Source organism: Canis lupus, chromosome 24, assembly GCF_011100685.1.
Source record: "Canis lupus familiaris isolate Mischka breed German Shepherd chromosome 24, alternate assembly UU_Cfam_GSD_1.0, whole genome shotgun sequence".
Lineage (NCBI taxonomy): Eukaryota > Metazoa > Chordata > Mammalia > Carnivora > Canidae > Canis > Canis lupus.
The window spans coordinates 23,462,572-23,474,830 of record NC_049245.1 but is presented as its reverse complement, the minus strand read 5'-3'; the positions used below and the strand labels follow the sequence as shown (position 1 = coordinate 23,474,830).

At 44.2% G+C, this 12,259-nt stretch overlaps 1 protein-coding gene across 1 annotated transcript; it reads left to right on the top strand.

Moving 5' to 3' along the window:
• Window positions 1-90: 90 nt before the first annotated feature.
• On the top strand, window positions 91-11,438 carry LOC119877502 (zinc finger protein 341-like). Its single transcript, XM_038572989.1, has 5 exons — window positions 91-506; window positions 2,254-2,344; window positions 4,077-4,270; window positions 6,650-6,840; window positions 11,406-11,438. The coding sequence occupies exons 1-5, from the start codon at window positions 413-415 to the stop codon at window positions 11,436-11,438; spliced, it is 603 nt and encodes a 200-aa protein (XP_038428917.1). The 5' UTR covers window positions 91-412.
• Window positions 11,439-12,259: the final 821 nt, after the last annotated feature.

Here is a 12,259-nt window from a genome sequence, read left to right as displayed (position 1 = left end):
GTCAAAAACACTAAGCCACCCAGGTGCCTCCAAACTGAGAGATGTTAAAAGACTTACCAAGATCACTTAGAAAAATAAGTGGCAGAGTCTAACCTAACCCCTCCAAAGCTGCTTTTAGTGTGTCGGCTCCATTAAGTTCTATAAGGTCTTGGGAGTAACTGGAATCACTGAGCCAGATGAAGGGGTTAGGATTGTGATGTAGGTGGGAAGAGGCTGAGATTAGCCAGGGCCACAGTAAGGGTCCCCCTGGCTTGTATAGTTCTTTTCTATCCTTTCCAGGCCTCTCTTCCTAACTGTGCTGACCTTCTAGGTGCCAAACCAGTGTGTGGAGGCTCCAGTATACCCCACGCCTCCAGTATACAGCCCTGGCAAACAGGGATTCAAACCGAAAGGACCAAACCCTGCTGCCCCCATGACCAGTGCCACGGGGGGCACAGTGGCCACCTTTGACTCCCCACCAACGCTGAAGACCCGACGGGCCAAAGGTGCCAGCGGACTCCCAGAAGGTGGGCCCACAGCTTACCAGGGGCATCTCTCCTCAGCATTCAATTGTCCATAAGGCTGCCTAGTTCTGGTCTTTCCATTTGTGTTGGTTTGGATTAAGTTTGGTTGTGTGTAGTGAAAAATCCAAAATAAGAGTGACTTTAAATGATAGAATTTTATTTTTCTCCTGTGTGAAACAAGGCAAATGACAGGTATTTTGGAAATTGTGTCCTTATGTGGTCATCAGGCCCCCATATTTCTTCTGTTTTTTTGCTCTGCTACCCCTCGGGCATAGCTGCTTTTTTATTTATTATTATTATTTTTTTAGTTTATTTATTTGACAGAGCACGAGCCAGGGAGTGGCAGGCAGAGGGAGAGGGAGAAGCAGGTTCCCCGCTGAGCAGGGACCCCTACATAGGGCCTGGGATCTCAGGACCCTGGGATCATGACCTGTGCTGAAAGCAGACACTTAAGTGACTGAGCCACCCAGGCGCCCTTATAGCTTCTGTTATCAGGGTGCCTTATCACGTAATATGGCTGCTGGAGTTCCACTCATCAAGTTCATATTCCAAGCAGTAAAAAGAATAGAAGGGGCATCTCCCAGCTTCTAGAAGTTCTGCATGATGCTTTCACTTAGATCTCATTGATCACAACTCAGTCATATGACTATCTCTAGCTGCAAAGGAATCTGGGAAATGTCTCTTTTAGCTAGGAACATTGATGTTCCCATTATTCAGGGGATTTCTGAGGAAAGGAGGGGGGCAGTGGATGTTACGAAGGCAAGCAGCAGTGTCTGTCACCCCTTCAGAGGTGCTAAGGATGGGACAGGGGCAGTGTTAGAAAGTGGTGGTAGAAGGGGAGGGCACAGAAATCAAGGATTTTTTAGGGGCTTTCTAGTCAACTACTTCTATTCCTCCTTTTACAATATATGTTGAGTGTCTGTGTGCCAGGCTCAGTGTCCGGTACTGAGGACCCAGCATCATGGTCCATGATTTCTCTGCCCTCAGTTACAAGTTAATGGGAAAGACACACAGGGAAAACAGGATAATTGTTTATGGGATGCTCCAGGAAGGAGATTAGCAGGGTACTATGATTGAGAATAATGGGGAGAGACTGGAAAATGATGCTACTTCTCTATCTAGGGATGAGAAGGAAGCAGCTTTGTGGCTATCTGAGGGATGAGCATACCAGGCAAGGAGGAACAACAGGTGCACAAGCCCTGAAGTGGGACCATGCTTGATGTTTTTCAAGGTTAGCAAGGAGTCCACTGCAGCTGGATGGAGAGAAGGATGAGGTTGGCAGGAAGCAGAGGATGCATAGCCCTGTAGGCTACAGCAGAGAGGTTGGATTTTTTTTTTTAAAGATTTTATTTATTTATTCATGAGAGACACAGAGAGAGAGAGGCAGGGACACAGGCAGAGGGAGAAGCAGGCTCCATGCAGGGAACCTGATGCCGGACTCGATCCCGGGTCTCCAGGATCACACCGTAGGCTGAAGGCGGTGGTAAACCGGTGGTTGGATTTTTATCCAAGGGCAGAGGGGAGCCTTTCAGAGGTTGTTCTGCTCTTCTAGCCAGAACATGTCCCGGGCTTTCCTCCTCCAGGCAGTGTTAGAGGCTCTGTGCTTCTTCCCCTGCCTGTCCGTGGGTTTGGACCTCCCAGGGTCTGGGCTTTCTGGCCCCACGTCCAACACACAGAATAGTAGGAGGCTGCTCTTGTTGCCTTCAATTATACACTAGCCTCACACCCCCACCCCAATCTTGTTTTTCAGCTGCAGGGAAGCCAAAGGCTCAGAAACTCAAGTGCTCATACTGTGACAAGTCATTCACCAAAAACTTCGACCTGCAGCAGCACATCCGAAGGTACCCAGGTGTGGTGGGGCAGGTGGCTCCTCGGCAGCCCAGGTCGGGAGGCCATCCACAGTAGAAACAAGGCTCCCTCTCAGTCCTCTTGCCAGGGTGGTGACCTGACCCCATCCATTCTGTTATGGTTCTCAGACCTCTGGTCCAAGGCAGGTCAGTTTTTCCCTCTTCTGTCTCAGGAGCAGTAGGAGGGATCTATGAGAGCTTTGGGGCCTGCCTGCTATGGTAGGGAAAGTCTGAGCCAGGTGCAGTGAGGGGAGAAATGTACTGCAACTATAGGGCCTTTGCCAGTGTGAGGGGTGCCTCAGTTCTAACCTCTGCAGAAAGGGCTGACCTCAAGGGCTGCCACAGTCTGCAAATATGACTCCATGAGGGTCTGTTCACTCAGGACTAACGTGCTACTTTCTGTCCTGAGAACATGCAGGGAGCCCCTCTGGGCCTTGGCTTTTCCATCTGTAAGTGTGTGTGTGGGGATCTTGTTCACTCTTTTTCACAGAGTGGGATACGTTGGTACCTGAGATGATTTTAGGTGCCTTGTGGTTATGGTGTTGAGAAATTCTGAAAGATGTAGAAAATTATTCTCTTTTTGAATTCTTTCAATCTTTGAAGCGTCAAAGAGGAAAGTCTCCATTTGGGTGCTAGTCTGTTTTGAACACCTCTCACATACTTGCTCATTTTTTATAGCAAAGAGAGAAGGAGAGAGCGCGTGGTCGCGTGCATATGTATATACCTCAGATTCCAATCGTGGCAGGCAGGGTCTCATGACCCTGAGATCAAGAATCAGATGTTTAACTGACTGAGCCACCCAGGTGCCCCAGCACTATTAACATTTTATATCACATCATTGTTTTTTGAGAGGGGCTAATCTGTGCTTGGTAGAGTGCTTAGCTGCATCCCTGACCTCTAACATTAGATGCCAGTGGCACCTCTCACTCCTCAGCTATGACAATCTAAAATGTCTCCAAATATTGCCAAATGTCCTCTGAAGGGCAAAATCAGACTCAGTTCTGAGACCCTCTAATCTACACTAGTGCCGTTCAATAGAACTTTCTGCAGGGATGGAAATGCCCAAATTGGCACTGTCCAGTAGGGTAGCCACTAACCATATGGGGCTACTGAGCACTTGAAATGTGACTAGTATGACTAAGAAACTGCATTTTTAATTTAACTTAATTTTAATGAATTTAAATAGTCCAGTGTGGTTTATGTTAACCTTGTTGGACAATGCAGCTCTGTAGATCTTAATAATATTGTTTTATAAGTTATTGCATTTTTCATTACTTTTTATTGATAAGTGGTTTCCCATATAATGATAGGAAGCTTAATTTTTTAATTATTTTAAGTTTGAAAAATTGGATTGATTTGAAGGTAGATATTAAGTAATGGTTACAAGTGCTATGCTGTGATTGTGCTAGTTCTCCTTCAAAGAATAAAATCCTGATTTAAGTAGGCTTAAACAGTTAGGAAATGTTTTATCTCACAGTATGAGATGGCAACAGAGAAGACCAGCTCTAGGGCTGGTTGATTCAGCAACTCAGTAAAGTCACTGGGAGCCCAGGGTCTGTCTGTCTCTGGCCTGGCTGCTTATCCTCATGGTGTCAGCAGCTTGTCACTAGATAGCCAACGGCACCCAGGATGCTCCACCTGGGCCTTCTTGGGGGCTATGAGCTCCTCTGCTGAGGTCACATCCCAGCTCGTACATGAGAGTGCTGACCAGCTTTGTTTCCCACAGCCATACGGGGGAGAAGCCCTTCCAGTGCATTGCATGTGGCCGTGCCTTTGCCCAGAAATCTAATGTCAAGAAACACATGCAGACTCATAAGGTGTGGCCTCCAGGGCGTAGCGGTGGCACTGTCTCTCGCAACTCTGTGACCGTACAGGTCATGGCCCTCAACCCCAGCAGGCAGGAAGATGAGGAAAACGCAGGTAGGTAGAATTGAGGAATGCCGTTGTTCTCATACCTGTCCTTTGAAGCTTTGTGGGTTTCATTCCTAGCTGTGTGATCTTGGGCAATCGTCTTGACCCCTCTGGGCTTCAGTCTACTTCATCTATAAAGTGGTGCATAGCATGAAAGGAGGGATGGCAAATATACAGGAAGCCTGGCCTTACTCTAATACTGTGCCCATGGTAGACAACACTAATCAATCACCTGTCTTTTTTGCTGCGCATGAAATCTGCCTCAGAATCTGCTTTCACTGTATTGCTCCAGGCAGTCACTATCAGCTGACTTGAAATTGAAACCTGTTTGACTTCCATGGGCAGATGGTCTCCAAAGCTCCTTTATACTTTGTAGGATTCTCACACGAGCCATCACTTGTCCCTGTGCTGATGATCATGTCCTTGATATTGGTTTACTTCCTATTCTATATGGGGGTTGAGGACTACTAGGCCTAGAGCAGTACTGTTAACAAAAATGTAATATGAACAAACTTTCTGGTAGCTACATAAAAACAATTTAAAAAAAAAAAAAATCGAAATTAGGGACACCTGGGTGGCTCAGTGGTTGAGCGTCTGCCTTTGGCTCAGGGCATGATCCCAGGATCCAAGATTGAGTCTTGCATCAAGCTCCCCACAGAGAGCCTGCTTCTCCTTCTGTCTGTGTCTCTGCCTCTCTCTCTCTCATGAATAAATAGATAAAAATCTTTAAAAAATTAATTTTAATCATTTTTTAACCTAATATATTATCATCTTAACATATAATATAAATAAGTTGTTGTGGTTTTTTTTTTTAAGATTTTGTTTATTTATTCCTAAGAGACACACAGAGAGAGGCAGAGACATAGGCAGAGGGAGAAGCAGACTCTTTGTGGGGAACTTAATGCTGGTCTCGATTCTAGGACCCCGGGATCATGACCTGAGTCAAAGGCAGATGCTCAATCACTGAGCTACCCAGGTGCCCCAGGAAATTTTTTTTTAAGATTTTATTTATTTATTTAAGAGAGAGAGACAGAGCTCAAGTGGAGGATGAAGAGCAGAGGGAGAAGGAGAAGCAGACTCCCCATTGAGCGGGAGACTGCTATGGGGCTCCATCCCAGGACCCTCGAATCATGACCTGATCTAAAGGCAGACACTTCCACCAACTGAGTCACCCAGGCACCCCAATATAAGGAAATTATTAATAAAATATTTTATATTCTTTTTTATACTGTTTTCAAAATCCAGGGTATATTTATGTTTACAGCATGTCTGGATATGGACCAGACACATTTCGAGTTCTCAGTCATCACATGTGGCTCATGGCCACTGTATTGGACGGTGTAGGCCCAGGGCCTAAGCCTGTCCTGTTTAGTCCCATGATTGAGCAATGCTTGTCACATACCAGCTAACAAAGGGGGTGTTTTGCTGCACTAGCAGCATGTGACCACTTTTGTTTGACCCTCCTGTTGGAACTAGCCCTACAGTGTGTTTAGTCATTCTGTGTGTGCCCTGTATATATTTTTGAGCTCTTTGGGGGAGGAATCTTTTCTTTTCTTTTCTTTCTTTTCTTTTCTTTTCTTTTCTTTTCTTTCTTTTCTTTTCTTTTCTTTTCTTTTCTTTTCTTCTTTTCTTTTTCTTTTTTTCTTTTCTTTTCTTCTTTCTTTTCTTTTCTTCTTTTTTATTATTTTAATTCTACTTACCATTCTAGAATTTGCCGTTGCCTTAATCCAAGCCTATGTTTTTACCTGTCTTTTCTCTTTTTCTCTCTTCTCTTCTTCCTTTTCTTTCCTTCCCTTTCTTTTCTTTTCTTTCTTCTTTTCTTTTCTTTTCCCTTTTTCTCTCTTCTCCCTTTCCTTCCCTTTCCTTTCCTTTTTTCTTTTTTCTCTTTTCTTTTCTTTTCTTTTCTTTTCTGTTCCTACAGTGCCTGGCACCAGGGGTTCAACCATATAGCAAACATTTATGGAGGCCTACTGTGGAGGCCCCTGTTCTCAGAAAGTGAGGGAAGAACAGCTAAACAAATGATTGTAATTAAAACAAGGAGTCGGGGAGGCATGATGAATACAGCTAGGAGTAGTGTTTGGGATTTTTAGCAACCACAGAGAGGCGGAGGGAAAGGCCAGTAGGGGAGATTTGAGGTAACAGCAATTTACCAATCAGGATGTAAGTATTCAGGAGGTGAGCATCTGGAATGGCTGTATCAGTACACAAAGCTGAATGTGAGTGTAGCGCCTTGAGTACAGTGTCCATCACCAAGCACGTGGTAGGTGGCAGGGTAAATCCAGCAACACACAGGAGGTGCTCTGTGGGTCCTTCCAGAATGTCATGGCTCCCTGTCCTGACTCTTCCCCTGCCCTTCTCAGTGACTTCATCCTTGGTTTTCGTCTGCAGGGTTGGGCCAGTCCCTGTCGAGTGCCCCACAGCCTCAGGCCTTGCCCGCAGCAGGTGAGGATGAAGGGGACAAATTGGAGGCCAAGCAGGTCGTTCTCATTGACAGCTCCTACCTGTGCCAGTTTTGCCCCAGCAAGTTCAGCACCTACTTCCAGCTCAAGTCCCACATGACCCAGCATAAGAATGAGCAGGTAAGTGCGTGGTGGGCAGCAGAGGTCACAACCACCCTAGGCATGAGCCTTGGCTGGTGTTAGGGTCTTGAACCCTGCCCAGGAAGGTCCAGGAATGGGCCCCACTGCAGTGAGCTACCATCTAACCACTTGTGATAGGCCAGGCTTACCCTCTCTGGGTGGGGTCAGCTTCCTGCGTCATGATGTTGCTAGGCCATGGTAGGAAACTCACCTCTTAGGGGTTATATAATGGAGAAATCAAACAGGAGAAAGACAAACAAATAAACAAACAGGAGAAAAATTCTTAATACCCCAAGAAAATCTCATGTCTAAACACCTACCTATGAGAACTTAGGGCCCTAGTCTTGTTTCTGTTTTTTTTTTAATTAAGATGTAATTTGCATCCCACAAAATTCACCCCTTTTAAAGTGTACACTTCAATAATGCCTGGGTGGCTCAGTCAGTTAAGCATCTGACTCTTGATTTTGGCTCAGATCATGATCTCAGGGTGGTGAGATTGAGTCTTGCATCCAGCTCTGCTCTGGGCTTGGAGCCGGCTTAGGTTTCTCTCTCTCCCTCTTCCTCTGCCCCTCCTCCTACTCAGGTACATGTGCTCACTCTCTCTCTCCTTCTCTCTACAGTAAATAAAACGGGACACCTGGGTGGCTCAGTGGTTGGGCAACTCCCTTCAGCTTGGGGTGTGATCCCAGGGGTCCTGGATAGGGTCCTTCATTGGGCTCCTTGCAGGGAGCCTGCGTCTCTGCCTCTCTCTCTGTGTCTCTCATGGATAAATAAATAAAATCTTTACAAACAAACAAACAAATAAAATCTTTTAAAAAAAGAAAATTCAGAAAAATTTAAAGAATGTATAGGTTGGGTGCACCTGGGTGGCTCAGTAGATTGGATGTCTGCCTTTGGCTTAGGTCATGATCCTGGAATCCTGGGATCCAGCCCCGTGTCAGGTTCCATGCTCAGTGGGGACTCGGCTTCTCCTTCTCCCTGTCCCTCTGCCCCCCTCCTCCCGCTTATGCTTGCTCTCTGTCACTCACTCACTCTCTTAAATAAATAAAACACTTTTTAAAAACATTTTTTATTTATTCATGAGAGACACAGGAGCCTGATGTGGGACTCCATCCCTGGACCCTGAGATCATACCCTGAGCTGAAGTCAACCACTGAGCCACCCAGGTGTCACTCAAATAAATAAAATCTTTTTTTAAAATTAAAGAAAAACCAGGATCCCTGGGTGGCGCAGCGGTTTGGCGCCTGCCTTTGGCCCAGGGCGCGATCCCGGAGACCCAGGATTGAATCCCACATCGGGCTCCTGGTGCATGGAGCCTGCTTCTCCCTCTGCCTGTGTCTCTGCCTCTCTCTCTCTCTCTCTGTGCCTATCATAAATAAATAAAAATTAAAAAAAAATAAAAATTAAAAAAAAATAAAATTAAAAAAATAAAATTAAAAAAAACAATGTATAGGTTGAGGAATGTATCTATTATATGCTGGACACCTGCTAAATGCTTTACATTCAATATTTTTTTAATCTTCATAACAGCCTTAGAGATAGGCATTTCCAGTATATCCAAATGAAAAACTAAGGCCCAGAGGGGCAAAGTGACTTATCCAGATCCACAGTGCCAGTAACCGACTGGGTCAGAGCTCAAAGCCAAACCCCATGTCATTAACCGCCTTGCAGTATATCCTCCCCAGAATGCAGCACAAAATCCACCATATTTTGTAAAGCTTCTATTTTTCTTATTATAATTGGGATCTATACACACATATAGTTTTGAATTGTACTTTTTTTTCTGATAACTTTTTTTCTTAACTTTTTCTCTTGGAAGAATTATAGAGTCACATAGTCAAGATAATTATAGAGTTAAGATAGTAGGGAGAGATCCCTTATACCCTTCAGTCAGTTTCCCTCCATGATTACATCTTACATAAGTACAGCCTGATAGCTACACTAGGAAACTGACATGAGTATAAAGCATATGTATAGTTCTTTGCCATTTTACTACCTGTGTAGGTTTGTATTGCAATCGCAGACTATTCCATCACCACAAAGATCTTTCTTGTTCCACCCCTCATTAGTTACACCTGCTTTGCTCTTCTGCAATATCCTCAGCCTCTGCAAGCCACTAATCAGTTTGTCTTTATAAGTTTGTCATTTTGAGAACGTTGTAAGTGGAATCATCCCTATGGGGCCTTTTGAGATTTTTTTTTTTAATAAGCATAAATTCTCTTGAGATTTGTGCTTTCTATTTTTTTTTAAAGATTTTATTTATTTATTCATGAGAGACACAGAGAGAGGCAGAGACATAGGCAGAGGGAGACGCAGGTTCCATGCAGGGAGCCCGATGTGGGACTCAATCCTGGAACTCCAGGATTATGCCCTGAGCTGAAGGCAGACACTCAATTGCTAAGCCACCCAGGCGTCCCTGCGCTTTCTATTTTTTTTTTTTTCGCTTTCTATTTTTTAACCTAATTTTATATTGAAAATTTTCTCATGTTACTGTTTTTAAAAAACATAATTTTTAACAGCTATATTTTTAAAAATCCCATTGTTTTAATATGCGGGATATGAACTGTGTTTTGCTGTTGTAAGCAAAACCATGGTAAGCATCACTATAATCAAATCTTTGTCCAAATCTCTAACTTTTCTCTTACCCTAGATCCCCAACGGGGGGTTGAGGAAATTAAGCTAGAATACCCTTGGGGAAAATCGCAGAAAACTTTGACTCAAACTGCTTAGACAATTAAGAGGTTTGTCATTACACATAATAAGAAAACCCAAGATTGGGCAGCTCCAGGCCTGAGATGGTCAGTTGACTTAATCCAACATCAGGGTCCCTGTGCCCTTCCAGCTCTTGTCTCTACCACCTCAGGGTATGACCTTATTCTGTACTGACAGATTGTCTGTGTTCCTGGGATGGTAGTCACTCTTTGTAGGCAGTAGTCCAGACACAACAAACATGGGCTATCTTCTCTGTGTCTCTTCTAGGAGCAAGAAAACTTTTCCTAGAAGCCCTCTGTAGATCTCTCATCAGTCAAAGACAGTGCATGTGCTCTGTCACTTAGGAACTCATTATTACTCTGCAAATAATAGAAAATAATAGACATAACTAGTTAACTAGTTAGGGTTTTATCTCCCTTATGTTACAAGATGTCTGTAAGTAAGCAGTGTTGGGCTTGTATAGCAGGTCAGATATGTCATTGTAGACTCAGGCTTCTTCTGGTTTTCGGCCCTGCCATCTTTAGCCTGTGACTTTGATCTTCAAGATTGCATGATAGCTGCTATATCTGCAGATATCACCTGCTTTCCAGTCTGTATTCCAGTCAGGACAAATGAGAAAAATGGAAAGGATTTCTCTTTAAAAGCTTTTGCCTTTTGTGTTATAGAAGTAATGTCTTCCCTAAGGACTACTGCCTGCATATCACTGGCAAGAAAAGAGCTACGTGGCTGATACTAGATGCCAGGGAGCCAGGGAGATCAAGTATTTTAACTGGGCATGTTGCCATCCTGCACAAATCAGGGTTCACTTTGTTAGAAAGAACGAGCAAATGGAATTATACAGGCAATCAGGAGTATACTTGTCAAAGTATAATTTTCAAAATTTAAAAATATAACTCTCATATAAATAACAGTGAGCATGAGCCAGAATTTTATATAACTCATTAATAAGGAAATTAAAAGGATGACAAAGCCAGTTCAGATGAGGATCTAAGAGACTGGTATTGTGTCCTTCTGGTGTTGGTTAATTCTGCCAGTAAAAAAAAGGAATATTCTTTTTTTAAAGATTTTATTTATTTATTCATGAAAGACACATAGAGGCAGAGACATAGGTAGAGGGAGAAGGAGGCTTCCTGTGGGGACCCTGACATGGGACTCAATCCCAGAATCCCAGGATCACAATCTGAGCCAAAGGCAGATGCTCAGCCACTGAGCCACCCAGGTGCCCCTAGAAAGGAATATTCAAATAAGATCACTAAGGTAGATACAAATCTGGTGAATGTCCTATAGGGCAATAAAACCCATGACCTTTGGGGATATCTTTTCTACCTACAAAAATCATTTATATTGGATCTGTTTTTTGCAAATTATATTTAACTCTAGAATCTGGATCTTGATCAATAGTAAATGGTCAAAGCAAGGCACATCCCCCAGAGTGAGATGCTCTAGGCAAGCTTGTTAGACAGAACTTCTCAAAGTGAGGTGCCCAAAGCAGCAGCTTCAGCTTCCATCACCTGGGTACTTGTTAGGAATGTACATATTCGGGCCACCCACACCTGCCGGATCAGATGCTCTGGGAATGGTACCCAACAATATGTTACTGCAATGAACCCTCACATTGGAGAGCCACTACTGTGGTACAACACCAGAAGGACACAATGTTGTATTGTATTTCCAGGTTTGGGATAAGTTTTCTAAATATACCCAGGTCACACAGCACCTGAGGGAAAGGTAATGGGGCCTTGTGACTGGCTAAGCAGAGAGGATTCTCTAATCAAAACAAAACAGAGATCCAGCAGCAGGGGGAGCAGGGGAGCAGTCTGCCTTCCCTCACCTGGTCTCTGTCTTCCCTCAAGGTATACAAGTGTGTTAGAGGGTCTCAGAACTGAGTCTGATTTTGCCCTTCAGAGGACATTTGGCAATATTTGGAGACATTTTAGATTGTCATAGCTGAGGAGTGAGAGGTGCCACTGGCATCTAATGTTAGAGGTCAGGGATGCAGCTAAGCACTCTACCAAGCACAGATTAGCCCCTCTCAAAAAACAATGATGTGATATAAAATGTTAATAGTGCTGGGGCACCTGGGTGGCTCAGTCAGTTAAACATCTGATTCTTGATCTCAGGGTCATGAGACCCTGCCTGCCACGATTGGAATCTGAGGTATATACATATGCACGCGACCACGCGCTCTCTCCTTCTCTCTTTGCTATAAAAAATGAGCAAGTATGTGAGAGGTGTTCAAAACAGACTAGCACCCAAATGGAGACTTTCCTCTTTGACGCTTCAAAGATTGAAAGAATTCAAAAAGAGAATAATTTTCTACATCTTTCAGAATTTCTCAACACCATAACCACAAGGCACCTAAAATCATCTCAGGTACCAACGTATCCCACTCTGTGAAAAAGAGTGAACAAGATCCCCACACACACACTTACAGATGGAAAAGCCAAGGCCCAGAGGGGCTCCCTGCATGTTCTCAGGACAGAAAGTAGCACGTTAGTCCTGAGTGAACAGACCCTCATGGAGTCATATTTGCAGACTGTGGCAGCCCTTGAGGTCAGCCCTTTCTGCAGAGGTTAGAACTGAGGCACCCCTCACACTGGCAAAGGCCCTATAGTTGCAGTACATTTCTCCCCTCACTGCACCTGGCTCAGACTTTCCCTACCATAGCAGGCAGGCCCCAAAGCTCTCATAGATCCCTCCTACTGCT